At 39.4% G+C, this 13,089-nt stretch overlaps 1 protein-coding gene across 5 annotated transcripts; it reads left to right on the forward strand.

Moving 5' to 3' along the window:
* Positions 1-397: 397 nt before the first annotated feature.
* Positions 398-10,912, forward strand: LOC149844502 (equilibrative nucleotide transporter 3-like). Of its 5 annotated transcripts, none has more exons than XM_089994595.1 (10): positions 398-424; positions 5,030-5,096; positions 5,190-5,294; positions 5,415-5,570; positions 5,989-6,132; positions 6,216-6,321; positions 7,285-7,460; positions 7,575-7,735; positions 10,206-10,464; positions 10,641-10,912. In XM_089994595.1, the coding sequence occupies exons 2-10, from the start codon at positions 5,055-5,057 to the stop codon at positions 10,746-10,748; spliced, it is 1,257 nt and encodes a 418-aa protein (XP_089850721.1). In that variant the 5' UTR covers positions 398-424; positions 5,030-5,054; the 3' UTR covers positions 10,749-10,912. The 5 variants fall into 5 exon arrangements, with proteins under 5 accessions (XP_089850721.1, XP_089850720.1, XP_089850726.1 ...); XM_089994594.1 differs by lacking the exon at positions 398-424 and adding an exon at positions 2,654-2,983; XM_089994600.1 differs by lacking the exon at positions 398-424 and adding an exon at positions 2,654-2,983 and having other exon boundaries at positions 6,216-6,303.
* The last annotated feature ends 2,177 nt before the right edge of the window (positions 10,913-13,089 follow it).

Consider the following 13,089-nt stretch of genomic DNA (forward strand, 5'->3'; position numbering starts at 1 on the left):
CAAAAAGAGTGATGCCCGGAATTATTTTCTTGGAAGTCGTTTTGTTTACTTCGAGGGTACTGTACGTGGACAAAAGTCGGCATCAACAGCACGGGTGCGGTTTGCTTAACGGCTTCCTTACCTCCTGGCAATCCCCCCCCCCCCCCCACAAATACACAGCAGTCAATGACACAAAGTGGCCCAAGTCACCCTCAAGAAGCCGACCACCTTCAAACCCTAAAAATCAACTGCCCATATCGTGGACCACATTGTCTCTTATTCTATTATTTGTCCAAAGCCACCATTTCTTTTCACAATGTGTTCTCCTTCTTCTCTCTGACCAGCAAATGGAACAAGCAAACTAGAGAAGCTATAAGAAGAAGATGATCACAAATACAGAAAAATGTTGCAAAATTTGCAGCAATTAAGTCCATCATTCACCTAGGTGAGTCTTCTTCTCTATCCATTGCTAGTTCATTGCCTCTGTTTACGGTTTTCTGTTGAAGAGAAAGAAGCCTTCTGTTTTGGTTGCATCCCATGCAAATTTGATTCATCCTGTTTGTTTTAATTCCTATAAAGTTTTCTTTTTCGTTTTTTTTTTTCGTTTTTATTTCATTGGGATACGGATCTAATGATTCAATGGAACGTGCATTAACATGTGCACATTCTCTTGTTGCTAGAAAGACAACCTGACTACAAGACCTCTAACTTTGCAATACCAACAAAGCTCTGGTGCTAGAAACTGGCAAAAGTTATGGTTGGATTTTGAATTCCAATGTCATAATCATTTTGCTGACAGAAGCCTGTAGTCAAAATCCAACCATGTTGCACCTGGTTTTTATCTTCCCCTTCGTGAGAAAAAAATGGTACCCACTGGACAGAGTCCCCAACTAGGTTGTAGTTTTGCCCACACCAAGGACCTGTCAGAAAAGACCGCCCAATATGTTTCCACAGTGAAATTGTGCTTTACTAAGAGAAAAACACAGTTAACTGTACATGGATTCTTGGTTTCATGGTGTTTCTAGTGTCCAGTTTTAAAACCATGGCATGTTTGGCATTTGTTAGTTCATGAAATATATATATATATATATATATATATATATATATATATATATATATATATATATATATATATATATATATATATATAGTTGTTGTTGCTCACTACAAGAAAATTGTTAATTAGCGACGAAAATTTACCACGGATTTTTTTCGTCGTAAATTTGCGATAGATTAGCTAGAAAAAACTTTCTTCATGAATTCGTCGCTACACTACAAGAAAAATGTTACTTAGCGACGGAAATTTGTGACGGATTTTTTTCGTCGCCAATTAGCGACAGATTAGCGAGCGAAAACTATTTGAAGCTAACGTTTGAAATATTTGCAAAATTAGCGACGGAAATATCTCTGTCGCTAATTAGCGAGGGATTAACGACAACATTTTTTCGTCGCCAAAACACTACAAAAAAATGCTAATTAGTGACAGAATTAGTGAGGGAATTTTTCCGTCTCTAATCTGTCGTTAATTAGCGACAGATTAGGGACGGAAAAATTTCCTCGCTAATTTTCGTCCCACCTGAGGCGCGAAATTTTCCCTCCCTCCGTTCAAAAATTTTCCGGCCTTTGTTCCCCCCCGTTCAATTTAAACCATCCCCGAAGCTCCGCTGACGACACACGCACAAAGAGTCGATCCCCCACGAGAAGTCGCAGATGGAGCCGCCGTGGCTTCGTCGGAGCCGAGACGTCAAGGGGGCGACGAAGAGGAGGCGTTGGGGAGCCACTGCAGCCTGCCGGAGTCGAAGAGAGTGGCGACGAAGAGGTGACTGTTGTTGGGGAGCCACTGGAGCCAGACGGAGTCGCGAAGAGCCTGCCGAAGTCGCGAAGATCCGCGCGAAGTCGCGAAGAGCCTGCCAGAGTTACAAAGATGTTGTACTCGTTGCTCCTCCCCCTGCAGCTCGCAAAGATCCGCGCAGAGTCTCAGCTGAAGCTGAGTGCCCCCGCCGTGAAGCTCTTCGGCTGGTTCTCGTGGCAGACCTGAAACTTGAAGAGAGGAGCTCCCCCCGGAACGCGCCACTGCCGTGAAGCTCTTCGGCTGGATCTCGTGGCAGACCTGAAACTTGAAGAGGAGCTTCCCCCGGATCCGCGCAGAGTCGCAGCCTGCCGGAACGCGCCGGTTCTGTGAAAAAAAAAATTGCTCCTTGCCGGAGAACGTGTCGGCAGCGAGCAAATTTTTTTTTATTTTTTTTTTAAAATTTAACGATGAATTAGCGATAAATATTATCCATCGCTAATTTAAAATAGCGAAGGACTCGCGATGGATCATATTTGTCGCTAATCCATCGCAAATTAGCGATGGACTTAACGGCGAATAAGTTCTGACTCAGATTATCGTCAAAAAATTCGCGATGAAAGTTTTCAGTCGCTATTCCGATGCTAATCCGTCGCTAAACGGATTAACGTAGGATTAGCGTCGAATTTAGGTTCTCGCTAATCCACAGGTTTCTTGCACTTGCGAACCATGGTATCTGTGTGCAATATTAGTACGACGACAAACCAAGCTTTTGTCATGTTACGTGTTTTTTTCAAGTCTACACAGTCTTCAGTTTGACCTTAGGTTAGACAGTTCAAATCGAACTTTGTCAAGTTACTTAGATGCCCCTTTCTCTCTCATCAGGTGCAATTATATTGTATAAACCGCGCTACTGCCCACCACACATCTTCCCGGTACGGCCAGTGAGCTGTGAGGTTCAACAGCCGACGTATGGTAAGAGCATTTTCGTCTTTTTGGCATATAAGTTGAGCATTTCACTTTCCGACCCGCAGGGAAGCTCGGTTACCAAACCTTGCCGGAATAAAATTCCTGGGATTCCTTTTCCATGTGAAACATTTATAAATTGAAAAGGATCGCAAAGGGATTAACCAACGAACGCGAGCTGGGGGGACCTTCGAGGGGAAGCGGAGACCAAGAATCCTAGGAAAAAGAAGGCGAGGAAAAGGAATCCAGGTGAGTCGTCCTCCACAACCTTCCGTTATTTCTTTCTCCCAGCCACCCCTCCTGTTTTCCTTTCTCGTGTTTGCAAAAAATAAAAGAGAACACGAGGGAATTAGTTTTCCGGTCGTTTATGCTTCAGTTCTGATTTCTGAATTCCAAATCCAGAAAAGGTTAGACCCAAAAGATGGATCTCCGTAATCCAAGCAATTCTAACGTTGGATCCGGATAAGAATTTGGGTCCGAACCTTATCCATTTATACTAGATCCCACTATTACAACCATATAGGGGTGTCAACCAGTCGGTTGTGGTTCGAACCCTGGTGAGACCGAACTCGGATCTGATTTGAGGTGCTGCCTGTACTGGGTCTGGAGCCGGGTTTAGTTGCACCCACCTACACGGGTCCTATAAGGCTTGCATGAACCAAATCCAGACCATACCTGCTAAAATACATTTTTTTATCTACTGTACATTGAAAATTTACCGATCTGAAAATCTGAACTGGGCTCGGGCTCGGGCATGGTATGAAACCTGACAAACCGTAGTCAGATCCATATATTAATCGGACTCTTTAATCCGACCAGGATTCTAATCGGACCTCCTCCTTTATCACCAAAACTGACGGGTCAAACCTGACCCATTAACACCCTTATCCTATCAATTGCGTCTAAAAAATCATATATATCCCTTGTAAGGAATATTCGATTTAGATCTGTTACTCCTATTCAACAGCGCTCGATGTTAGATCGGTTTTAGGTGTCTCAGCTGGATATGAATCCAATTACACCAGATCCAATTAGATGGCATTTCCTTATACCCACTTTAGACTAGGGGTGCCAACGGGTTGGGTTTACCCAGACCCGACCCAGACCAAAGCCTGTAGGGTCCGGGTGTGGTGACAAATAAGAAGGCCCAATTAAGACCCGGGTCCAGACGCAAAGGTCTGATTAATACATGAACCTGGGTATAGTTTGGGAAATTTTATACCAGACCCGGGACCGACCCGAGTTCTGATTAAGACCGGAATTTTTTCAATGTGAAAATGATAAAAAAAAACTATTATTTTACTGGGTATGTCCGGGTCTGGTTCATGTAGTTCTTATCAGGTCCGACTATGGTTTCTCTTATAGTATACCTGATTAGACCCGGGTCCGGACCCGATACCATACCTGAACATCTCGTCCAAGTCTGGTTCTACCTGGGTCTGAACCAAACCCGACCCGTTGACACCCTTACTTTAGAGCACTCCATTACTGACTGCTAGGAATTTAATTTTTACATTTCTCTACCAACTTTTTGTTTTATATTGGGATAATGATGATTATGAAGTTATTTATCACATTACCCCTATAAAAATTATTTACAGTTTTTCTTATGATTAATGTAAATTTATTCTTCTACCTTTAAAGCATAATATCAAATAAAGCATAATATCAAATGTCCATTATTGTCAAGCGTGGAAGATTACTGCAGTAAAACAAGGTTTTCGGCCAGTTTTCATTGTTTGAAAAGAAAAGTCCAGACACGGATGAATTTACTACGCCATTATGACCGTGTGTCCCTCGTGACACGACAAGACACTGACACGTACAACCATTTTTTCATAATTTTTATATTAGTACAATAAAAATGCTTATTTAAATATTAAGATATCACAAATATAGTTTTTTATTAAAAGTTAAAAAATTCCATTTTCTCGTCTCCTATTTTCCCAAAGAATTTCGAACTTGCGAACCCAAACGTGTCCTTGTATCCACGAATGTTTATGACAGCTTTGCAAGTGAAAATTTGGTCATTTATATGTATAAATTTAATAGGGTATTTGTACTGAGAGAAGATTTTTTTGTTTAATATCAATTAGAATCAATAGTTTGATGGTCATCTGAAAATCACCTAAATTTTAAAGTTTTTTTTAGAATTCGTTATAGACACGTGGCAGCAAAGACTGAAGATTTGATTTTTAGGATACGATTTTGTCATCTGTGACTGTCTTAGATTGCTTCGTCAACGGTAGGGCACTGTTTTTGCCACTGTGTAGACTCATGTTCACTGCCATGCAGTTGTAGATTAAAAAACAGAGTGTTCATGACCTCCAACGATGAAAATGGAGCTGCTGTTGCTGTTAAGGTCTGCGAATTCAGTGTTTTATGTGTTCCTTTAGCTTATTCAAGTTCATGGTCTCTTTCTAAACTCAAGGAAAATATTGCTTGCAACTTACAGGGCAAATATGCAGCACTTGCTGTATGCTGGATCCTTGGAAATGGGTCTCTCATTTCATGGAACAGCATGCTGACAATTGGAGATTATTATGGTTACTTGTTTCCTGTGAGTCTCTAATCTGTATACACTCATGTTGCTGTTTCTTTCATTTTATGTGGAAAAGATATATGATGGCCATGATGAAAGATTGCTTGATTACCATGTATGTTTCTTTGATGGATGCAGAAGTACCACCCTTCAAGGGTTCTCACTTTAGTGTACCAACCATTTGCCTTGGGAACCGTTGTTCTGCTGACATACAATGAAGCAAAACTTAATACCAGGCGTCGGAACTTGAATGGCTACATGCTGTTCTTTATAAGTTCTCTGCTTGTAATAGCTGTAAGTTTTCTCTTACAGGACGTCCTCTTTTGAGAAAATGTTGTCTTGAAGAGTATATATTTTGATGAAAATATTAAACTTGTCTGTGAAGTATGTCTCTGTTTGTGTATGGAGAGAGAGTGAGAGAGCCGAAAGATTCAAAGTGGTGTAAGATAATTTAGATGGACTAGAGATATTACTTGAGGTTGATTATAATTTGTTATGCTTAAAATTGAATGAAAGATTATCTTTTTCATTTTATAAAAGTTGAATTGCTTGTCTTGTAAACAACTATCTAAGAGGTATGGTAAAACTCTAATTTTCTTAGTGATTCAGGCCATGTCTTTTACATTGAGTATAGTAACTGTCTGTTAGAAGATTGAAAGAATTGATACAAGATTTATAGCACTGAAAATTTCAAACATTCATGTTTCGTTAGTTGGATTTGGCAACATCTGGGAAGGGAGGAATCGGCACTTATATTGGCATTTGTGCCATTAGTGGAGCATTTGGAATTGCGGATGGTCATGTCCAGGGAGGAATGCTAGGTGATTTATCTCTGATGCGTCCTGATTTTATACAGGTAACGAAGCTAGTCAGGCTGCTTATTCCTGATCATTGTTCATTTTTTTTTCATATTACTGACTTTGCTTCTCCATAATGCAGTCATACATGGCTGGTCTTGCTGCTTCGGGTGCTCTAGTATCGACTTTGAGATTTATCACCAAAGCAGCCTTCGAAAATTCTAAAAATGGTCTTAGAAAGGGAGCGAGTGAGTAATTTTTTGAAGCAATATTTGTCGCAAGACTATAGTTATACCATTCATAGACATAATGTTATATCCCATCTTCAGGGTCCAAAATCAAATTAATAATCTTTCATGTTGAAAGAATCTCCTAGAATAGATTGGGATGCCGATTTATGTTCTAGGCAAGAGTGAAGACTCCGATGGATGAATTTTGGTTGGTATGACACTGACTTTCTATGGAGTATCTGCCCACATATACAAGAGTAAACAGAAGCATATTTCTATTTAAGAAGTTTCTAGATTCTAAATGGATGGTGTAATGTTATCTCCTGCTTCCTCTGCGCCTTTTTCTGGTTTTAGCTGGGAGAATGTTGAGAGATGAAAGAATGGAAGATTGTTTTTTACTCCCAAGTTATGGATAAGGTTATCCAAAGGTTATAGATCTTAAGCAGTTTGAAACTATATTGAGAAAGCGTATCAAACTTGTGTGGTCTGTTGCATAATGAAGCCCTTCTGAAAAAGTATTTCATTTGATAAATTGATTGCACTTAAAGTTCTAAGGTTGGAATGTTAAATCAGTTCTACACTCTCAGTGTAATGTGATAGCCAGATCAGTTTGATTGATCTCAACTACGGAATCTCTGGTTCGATTCCTACCAGAGGGGTACCCCCAACATGGCTATCAAAAATTGAAAAAATATATCAGTTGAACTTGGGTACTCCTGGTGATTGGTACCTCGAATACTATTGGATTTGACATAAATCTAGAGGAACTTTTTCTTATAAAATCAAGGGAAGGAGTATGAAGTTTCCCCTTGCAAATTCCTTATGGACAGATATGAAAGGAGCTAGTCAGAAGATCTTTTGGTTGATTATAATTTCATTCATCACATAATATGTTTCTACTGATTATGTTTTTAACGTCTGTATTATGTTGATCGATCCCCAGGCTTCCATTAATTTAACTACGTCTGTTTGCTTATGCAGTTCTCTTTTTCTCTCTGTGTTCACTGTTTGAGCTGGTGTGCGTTCTTCTCTATGCATTCATCTTCCCTAAACTGGAAATTGTGAAGTATTACCGTTCGAAGGCAGCTTCAGAAGGATCAAAGACTGTCTCAGCTGACCTTGCTGCCGGAGGTATCCAGCTACAACCTAACCAAAAGGTAAGGCCAAGGCTGCTATTTGTATAAACATGCTTTGTATCTGTGCAATTAACATGCGAAAAAAAAAGTATGCCAGATTTCATTACTGATTTGAAATTTTAATTATTTTTGCAGGATGAGGAGGATCCAAAGATCTTTGAACGCCTGAGTAACAAAGAACTGCTTTTGCAGAACAAAGATTATGCCATTGATCTGTATCTTATATATGTGTTGACACTGTCCATATTCCCCGGATTTCTGTATGAAGATACAGGATCACACAGCCTAGGTTCTTGGTATGTAATATTCTACTTTTCCTTTCAAACTGAATTAATACTGTCATTCTAGTTTTTTTGGTTACTTGGTGCTTTGTATTTCATTTGCTATAACATATGGCAAGATAATTTGTTATGAAAATTTTGGTTTTCCTACTTTCTTCTGTTGATCAACCTTCCCAGAAGCAAAACATGATTAAAGTGAAGATATTTTTAACCTCCATTAGTATATACAATTTCAAAAAAAATTAATGAGATTCATGAATTGCAACTTTGATAATTTTAAAGCTATGGTAGCGGGACACACCGTTTTACCCTCAGTACCTATGTCGACATGCGTGTTCCCCTGACAACACACGTTGACACTGAGACATGTCATTTTATAATTATATTTTCAGTTTATAACTTTATATTTTCAGTATATAATATATATTTTAGATATAGTAAGTATATTTAGATTATATTCAGTTTATTTTGTATTTATGTGATATTTAAATATATATACATCCCTGTACCCACATTTTTTGGATTTGCCGTGCCGTACTCATACCCGTACCCGCATTTGCACCCGTACCCAGGTGACATAGTTCTAAAGTCACAATTATCAATCTGTGCCAAGCCAACATCCAGATTCTAGCTTGTTGAAGCACATTCCAGTCTAACATGGCCCAACTGGGATCCATCTGTTTTAGGTTATCCTAATTCCTTACTGTGAAAATAATAGATTTCACGCAATTATAACATCATAAAGCATGATCTATGAAGATAATACTAGTTTCCAATTAACGATTCTTGAGTCCCTTTTATTATTAAATGTGCTAGTTGAGGGCCTAGACTGGTAAGGCTTAGGCTATTTTCTTACTTAACATGTCCCAACTGAGGCACCTCTGTTTCAGATTGTGTACTGCCCATGTTTGGGACACTTATAACCTAATTTTAGGACTACTGGTCCATTTCATGCATAATTTTAAGCGGTGATTCTAACAACCTTGAGTCATCTATTGTTGTAGAGAAACATGTGGTGAGAGGCATGAGAGAGTGCGCTTCCTCTTCATTGTGAGAGAAAAGACCCAGGGCTTCTTCTACCATTAAGAGAGTATAAAGGTTATAATGGAGGATTCTTGTAAGATGGTTGTATCTTATGATGGACCGAAATTGATGTGAGTGAAGAGAGTGTATACGGCCTTCTTCAGGGGGGGGGGGGGGTGCTCTCATTAGTTTTGATGTTTTGGTGAGTAAGCCTTCTCTCTTTTTAAATAAGGGAGATAACAATGCTGAAGATTTACACCCTCCTGGGTAGCCGATAACCCAGCGTAAAGTGGGCAACCGTTTCACGCTCTGAGCTTATCCAAAATGAAGCACGCTTCATTTTAGATAAGGCCCGCTTCATTTTGGATAAGGCCCTATTCTGGGCGATTTCACCCATTGGAGAGAGAGTGCCTCATTGTCAAACATGGCCACGGAGGTCATGAATGACCAACATCCTCATGCTTGAGAGTTTGAGAAGAAAGCATTGTAACCTAATTTTACATTGTGGATTTGTTGCAATGGCCCCATGGTTTTTCCCTTTTCTTTTGGAGATGGTTTTCCACATATATCAGTGTGTTTTCCCTTTGCTTTGATTTTCTTTGTAGTTTAATATTTGTATTGCATTGTTTGCTGTAGTATATGGTTGCTTTGGTGGAGGTGGTTGCATACTATTTTGTAGGGGTGGGCAGCCTGCAGGCGGCCCAATCCAGCCCAGCCTGCCATGGGCCAGGTTTGGGCCTAAAGCTTGGTCCCATATATATATATATATATAAGAGTAACCCATATCATCGAACTGGTAAAGTATCCAATACAAATCACACTTCTTTGCGCCGTTGATCGATCACGCACAAAAAAAAATATGTTTCTACACATTTAAGCATTTGATGGCAGAGGCGTCCGACCATACACTGTTTTGTATATTATAATACATTATATATATAAGATAACATACATAATATATAATATATATTGTTTATAATATAATAGGCCTGGCCCTATTTGGCCCACTGACCTAATGAGCCGGCCGTGGGCTGGGGTTTTCCCAATGGGCCAGCCCGGCCCAATGCCCACCCCAAATATTTGGTATAGTTGGGGTTTATGTAATTATGCACACCAAGTGTTTGTTGAATTTCCTAATCGATTCACAAAGGGGAAGTGCTTCAGTTTCTCTTGGTTTCTCCCAAACACAATAATGGTAAAGGTGTTGAATTTACACATGGCAGTGGACAATTGTTGGCGATTCCTTTTCAAACTCAACAGCTAGATATGTTCCTTATTCTGTATGGATACCTGTTTGATTATTAGCTTTATTCTGTGGCATTGGAATTGATAAATACTTCTTAAAGACTTTCCTCTGCCAGTTATCTCATTTTAATTGAGAATACTTTCTGAAGTGTAATTTTCTGTAAAGTTTTGACTGGCTGGAGAGTGCAGATGCTGATATTCTAACCATCCCCTGCAGGTATGTACTTGTTCTGGTAGCATCATTCAATGTGACTGATCTCATTGGGAGGTATACTCCTTTGATCAAAAGGGTGAAGATAACTTCGAGACGGTTCCTTACCTTGGCATGTCTTTCACGGTTTCTGCTGATCCCAGCGTTCTACTTCACGGCCAAGCATGGAGACCAGGGCTGGATGATCATGCTAACTTCAATCTTGGGAATAACCAATGGTCACCTCACTGTCTGTATTCTAACAGCAGCACCAAAAGGTTACAAGGTTGGTTCCATTTCTTCTGTTGATTCATTGACAGATTTCTTCACTTAGCATATGAGTTGAGGGGCTGGCAAGGAGTTGAAACCTGTCAGGCCACTAGTTCTTGATAAAGTTCATTGACAGTGACTCTAGGCTTTAGAGAATTTTGCGTTTAAGGAGATACATTTTCTGTTTTGCAGGGACCAGAGCAGAATGCATTGGGGAACTTGTTATGTTGTTTCATGTTGGCAGGGATCTTTTCAGGAGTTACACTTGATTGGTTGTGGCTCATAGGAAAAGGTTGGTGAAGAGTAAATTCAAAGTTGATTCTTATTCAACATTTTGTTGTTTCAACTCTGTATAGAAAAAGTTCATGCCATTGATGATTGCAACAGTGATGAGCTTTCCTTAGATGGAAAATGTTAAATTATCTGGAAATTAAAGATACAAAAGTAGAGATTGTTTGTCTGAACTTCATGGACATGTACCATGGTGGTCTGCTTTCTGATTCACATTCCAACTCTTAGCAATTGTCTGATGTTCTCTTTTCTTTCTATAGAAGAACAAAAACTTTTCAATAGCTCAGATATAAACATTGCACACAAACTTATACTAGGGAGCCAATTCAAAGGTCTGTCTTAGTTCAGTTGGTAGTTCCCAAAGTTTTCTCCTTTCTGTTTTCCCAGACAGTTTATATTTTTGTTAGGGGATGATGATTTCTATGTGAAGTCAAAACTAAACTGATCATTTTATTCTGAAAGAATGATACTACTGAATAGAAGCAGTCAAAATCCTTTTGTGAATGGATCGAAAATATAAATTTTTGGCATTATGCTTTGCTCCAGAGTTACCGGAAGCTTCATAGATAGGTATGAAGCATGCTTCCCAAAAGCTCACTTTGAAAGCGTGATACTCTTGGCTTTTGAAACTTGATGTGAATCTCAATTCTCTCACTCTTCTCTTATACTTTTCACATGTTTCTTCCTTTCCCTACATGCTTACTATGCACTTTTCTCACACTTTTTTTCACCTCATTCACTTCCCATGTACTTTCTCTAAATTGGCAACCATTATTTTTAGATTTTGAGAAGAATTTAATACTTATATTATAAAATAATAAAATTTATGAAGTCATTTTTATGCTAGTTTTTATTCTCTTCCTGTTTGATTAGTAATTAGATTTTCATTCGATCTCATGTCACTTCCTTTTTTATTCTTATTTTGTTTTTAAATGGATTCCTCGCTTCACTCTTCTTATAAATTCTAAAATGCTTCGCTTCCAGCTTCCCGCTTCTTATAAATTCTAAAATGCCTTGCTTCTCGTTTCATTTCTCGCTTCTTACAAAATCTAAAATGCCTCGCTTCTTGCTTTCACTTATAGTTTTATTTTCTACTTCTTTCTAGCCTGGTAACCTTGCTTTGCTCCATGACATCACATTTCCTTAAAAAAATCTTTGGCTATTGAACTAGTCCTCAAATGCATGAAATCTCAAGTCTTACAACATATGCCTTTGTATATCAAAGCATGAAATCTTAAGTCCCATGTGGTCAGCGAGGCCCTGTGTCAAAGGACCAGGATCAAATCCTGTTGGTGCATGAGGGCTGCCATTGCTTTACCATAGTTGGGGCACATAAGGCTGGATGGTCTGTCCTCAACCTGGACTTTTACCTCGCAGGGAGGCGGGCCCATTAAGTGACCGGATTCTTGGTGAGGGTTTTCTTTCATCATAAGAAATGCAACATATGCTTCTGTACCGTCAAAGCTGAAAATTATATGTCATCCATACAACATATGGATCGTCCTTAACATGTGGTAAGCTATATGTACTGATGAACATTAGTTGCATAACCAGGCCTGCAAAAATCTCTGCTCAAGCCACGGGATTGGCTCGTTTAAGCCCGGCTCGAGCTTGTTCCTATGTAATGAGCCAAACTTAAGTGCAATTAAGCTTAATATATGGTATATATGTATATATACATGTGTTGCATTTAAAAAAGAAAAGAAAAAAAGACTCCTGTACACATTCGAGTTGTGCTCAGCCAGGCTTGAGCTTGACCTGAGCTGAGCTTGAGCCTGGTATTTTTTTGGACAAGCCAAGCAAGCTCATCAAGCCCAAGCTCAGGCTCAGCTCGGGTCAGCCCTTTTTCTGCAGCTCTATGCATATCCACATTAGATTTGAGTCAGGATGGATGCAGCAGATTTCCCCTTGACTGTAACTGGAACCTTTTCAGTTTTCACTACCTTCTAAAGAAAGTGGGCTTCTCACCATGTGACAGGGACACGCTAGTTGGAGGTCTTGTCTTAGGAAAGGGAATGGGGACACGCCACCATAAGATTAACCATACCTGGATCCAATAAGGATTACATGAACCAGACCCGGGGCCATACCCTATAAAATAATATTTTTATCATTTTTACATTGAAAATTGCAGATCTTATAATTGGAACTCGGGTCAGACCCACTTCTGGTATGAAATTTCACAAACCATACACGGCTCCATATATTAATCGGACCCTTCAGGTCCGACTGGTATTCTAATTGGGCCTTCTAATTTATCACCAAACCCTGTAACCCTGACCCTACAGTTACTATATCATGCAAACCCTACCCATTGACACCCTTACATGTGAGGCATACTCTCAAGATA

The sequence above is a fragment of the Nuphar pumila genome, chromosome 2, assembly GCF_984573655.1.
Source record: "Nuphar pumila chromosome 2, dmNupPumi1.hap1.1, whole genome shotgun sequence".
NCBI lineage: Eukaryota > Viridiplantae > Streptophyta > Magnoliopsida > Nymphaeales > Nymphaeaceae > Nuphar > Nuphar pumila.